Consider the following 3,175-nt stretch of genomic DNA (forward strand, 5'->3'; position numbering starts at 1 on the left):
TCCCGAGTCTCTTCCTCCGTGTAATGCGTAAAACCCCAGCTTATCTCCACAGGAGGGCTGGGGTGTGGATTCTAAGTCGTCGGGGGCTCTGGGGTTATTAAGAATAGATGAGAACGTAAGGTCTTGGAGCCATCTGCACCGGCTGCTCGGGGCCCCTCGCGGGAACCCGGGCTCAGGATCCTCTGGGTCCTCCGAAACCGCGGCTTGGAGCAGAGCCCACGCTAAGGAAATTTGCAAAGCGTGAGGACCTTCCCGAGAGGAGGTCGCACCATTTCGCTGGGAATTTGCCCCTAACAAGTAAGACAGATTTTTAAAAAAGATTGATAACAAGTTATCAATCCGAGCTCAGCAGAGGACTAAGTTCACCGACTCCTTGACCTTGGGGATGGCGGTGGGGACAGGCAGACCGACCAGTTGGCCTGGAGGTGGGGCCCAACCCTAGGCAGAATGGGGGCGTTGGAGGGGTCAGGACGAAAGGCACAGGGCGGGCAGAGTCCTTCCTTCCCATGGGACTGGACTCCCTAATGCGAGGGTGCACCTTGCCGGAACTAGACTGAGACCAGGGAGCGCACCCGGCCAGTGGGCACAGAAGAGGGAGTCGGGGGTGGGGGTGGGGGTGCTGAGGGTGTAGAGAGGGGCTGGTGGGCAGCAAGGTGAGGGATGGAGCCGGACTCCACCACCCAGCCCCGACCGGCCCCTGCAGGAAGCCCCAACCTGGCTTGGGATCCAGAGCTATGTGGATTTCTAAGAAAAAAAGAAAAAAGTTTATTTAAAATTTTGTACATAAATAAATAAATAAATATCTTCTGGCATTACAGAGACCTTACAATGACAAGCTAGGCCGGGGCAGGGCTGGGGTATGGGAGACGAGTGTCCTCAGAGGCAGACAGGGGGACTCTGGGGGAAACGCAGAGCGACTCCAAGACAAAGTGAACCGGCTTCCCGACAGGCAGTTTCTCTCCTGGAAGAAGAGCCATGGGCACAGCAGGGTCGGATGGGGGGCGACAAACGAACGATGAACTTCAAGGGGGCTCTGCGGGGAGGGGAGGAGAAAGGAAAAGAAAAACGCCAAAACCCAGGAGGTCCTAAGTGTGTGTGGCGGTTGGGGGAAGTGGATTAATCACCGTAGCAAAGAGGTGGGGAGGGAAAGACAAAAAAAAAAAAAGAGGGAGGAGCGAATGGGCACCCTAGAGGTGAAAGGCCGAGCTTGGCCCAGGGTGGAGAAGAGCCGAGGAAGCGAGAAAGCATGAGCCAGTCCGGAGCTGGCGGGCGAGGAGGCGCCGGCCGCCGGCAAGGCGCTGGGCTGGGCCGGGCCGCTGTGTCGCCTGGCCGAGAAAGATTCGCGCGCTTGCGGTGTGTTCATAGCTGGGAGTCCGCTTTGGATAGCCGCGGGCCCTGGGGTGGGGACACCAAGGTCAGGTCAGCCAAGCTCTTGACGCTTCCCAGGAGGGAAGACCCCTGCAAAGTCGCGCTACTTCCGTGCGCGACCGCCTTAGGCAGTGGGTGCCTGGGAAACAGTGCCGTGTCCGAGGACCAGTCTTGGAGCCATGCGCGGGGAGTGTCTGGGGTGGGCTCCCTGGGGAGGCGTGCGCCTAGGGAGTGACCGTGAGATCGCGGTCATCCTTCCCCGAAGAGGACGGAGACATGGGCACTTCATCGTCGTCCTCGGAGCATTTAGCGGAGGAGAGCGACGCGCACTTGCAGCCCTGCGGTGCGCCCTCGCCCGCCCCCGCGCCCCCGCCGCCGCCGCCGCCGCCGCCGCCGCCGCGGTGGTTGCTGCCCTTGCCCTCCTTCTTGTGCTTCACCCGGCGGTTCTGGAACCAGATCTTCACTTGCTTCTCCGACAGATTCAGGTAGGTCGCGATCTCGATGCGGCGCAGGCGGGACAGGTACATGTTGGCGGCGAACTCGCGCTCCAGCTCTAGCAGCTGCGTGCTGGTGAACGCCGTACGCATCCTCTTGCTGCTGGGCAGCGGGTTCGAGCTGCTGTCTGGAGGGGGTGGGGCGCAGAGACGCAAGCCATCAGACCTCGGCGCCGTGGGCCCCATCCTCCGGTGGGCAGCCGTCAGAATCCCGGGATTCTGGTCTCTCTCCCACCCCTTCGCCCCAACACAATGCACGGCAGCTAATAGCGGTCGGCCTCCTCGCCAAGCCTAGGGACCCTGGTACTCCACCAGTCACCGGGCCCCGCACTCTGTGGAACGCCCTGCGCCCCAGCCCTCGCTCCCTCCTGGAAGTTTCCGCTAGGATCGGGACTTCCTGCCTCTCCCTCCCTGCCGGGGTCCAGTCCCAGCTCTCCAGCAGCACGCCACCCAGAGTGTCCCCCTCAGACGCCCGACATGATCGCCCCCAGGAGCCCAGGGTCCTCATCCCCTATCCCCGTCTGGCCAACTTTGGTCTGTCCCCTCCTTCCCCCCCACGCGCGGCTTACCCACGGAGATGCAGTGGAACTGCCTGGGGTCGGGGAGCGAGTACGAGGTCTGGTAGAGCGCGGCGGCGGCGGCGGCGGCGGGGCCGTGAGCGACCCCGGGCGACACGGCCGAGTGCTGGCGGCCCAGGGGCGCGTGGCAGTATTGCGAGCCGAAGGGCGGGAAGGACGCCTTGAGCAGGGGCAGCGCGGGCGGCCCGGGGGGCCCGTGCAGCTGGGAGGCGGTGACGCAGAGAGGGCACACGCACAGCAGCCCGGCCTTGCGCGCGTGGCAGGCGCCCGGGGAGAGGCCGTGCAGGGCGTGCGGCGGCGGCACCGCGTAGGGGAAGAGCGGCGGCGGGCTGCCCTCCGGCGCCTTCTTCTCGCCGGCCTCGCGCAGCACCAGCGAGTCCACAAGGAAGGAGCGCGGCATGGCCCCGGCGCGCGGCCGCCCCGCCGCCGGCCTGCTCCCGGCGCCCCGCGGACCCCGGGGCTCCCCGCGCGCTCGCTCGGGCCGCGGCCGCGCGCAGCTGCCGGTTCCGGGGAGGCCGCGGCTGGAGGCACCGCCCAGAGAGCGTGGGGTGCTGGCCAGCACTAGTGGTGCTGAAAGGCGCCAGCGGCGCCGCTTAAATAGGACTATTGCCATGTGATGGGCTACGCCAGGAGCGGCCGGGGCCTCTCAATAGGGTTTTTGTGCCTTTTCTCTTGGCATTCACTCTGCACGCTTCCTCATTATTTCACTTGTTAACTAAATGAACTGCATAATGT

General features: G+C 64.3%; 1 protein-coding gene across 1 annotated transcript; it reads right to left on the minus strand.

Annotated features, from left to right (window-relative positions):
* Nucleotides 1–741: 741 nt before the first annotated feature.
* GSX1 (GS homeobox 1) lies at nt 742–2,896 on the minus strand. The gene is given in 2 exon segments (NM_001105448.2): nt 742–1,755; nt 2,518–2,896. Coding segments are annotated over 2 exon segments (486 nt in total). The 5' UTR covers nt 2,841–2,896; the 3' UTR covers nt 742–1,592.
* Between the last annotated feature and the right edge of the window lie 279 nt (nt 2,897–3,175).

The sequence above is a fragment of the Bos taurus genome, chromosome 12, assembly GCF_002263795.3.
Source record: "Bos taurus isolate L1 Dominette 01449 registration number 42190680 breed Hereford chromosome 12, ARS-UCD2.0, whole genome shotgun sequence".
Classification (NCBI taxonomy): Eukaryota; Metazoa; Chordata; class Mammalia; order Artiodactyla; family Bovidae; genus Bos; species Bos taurus.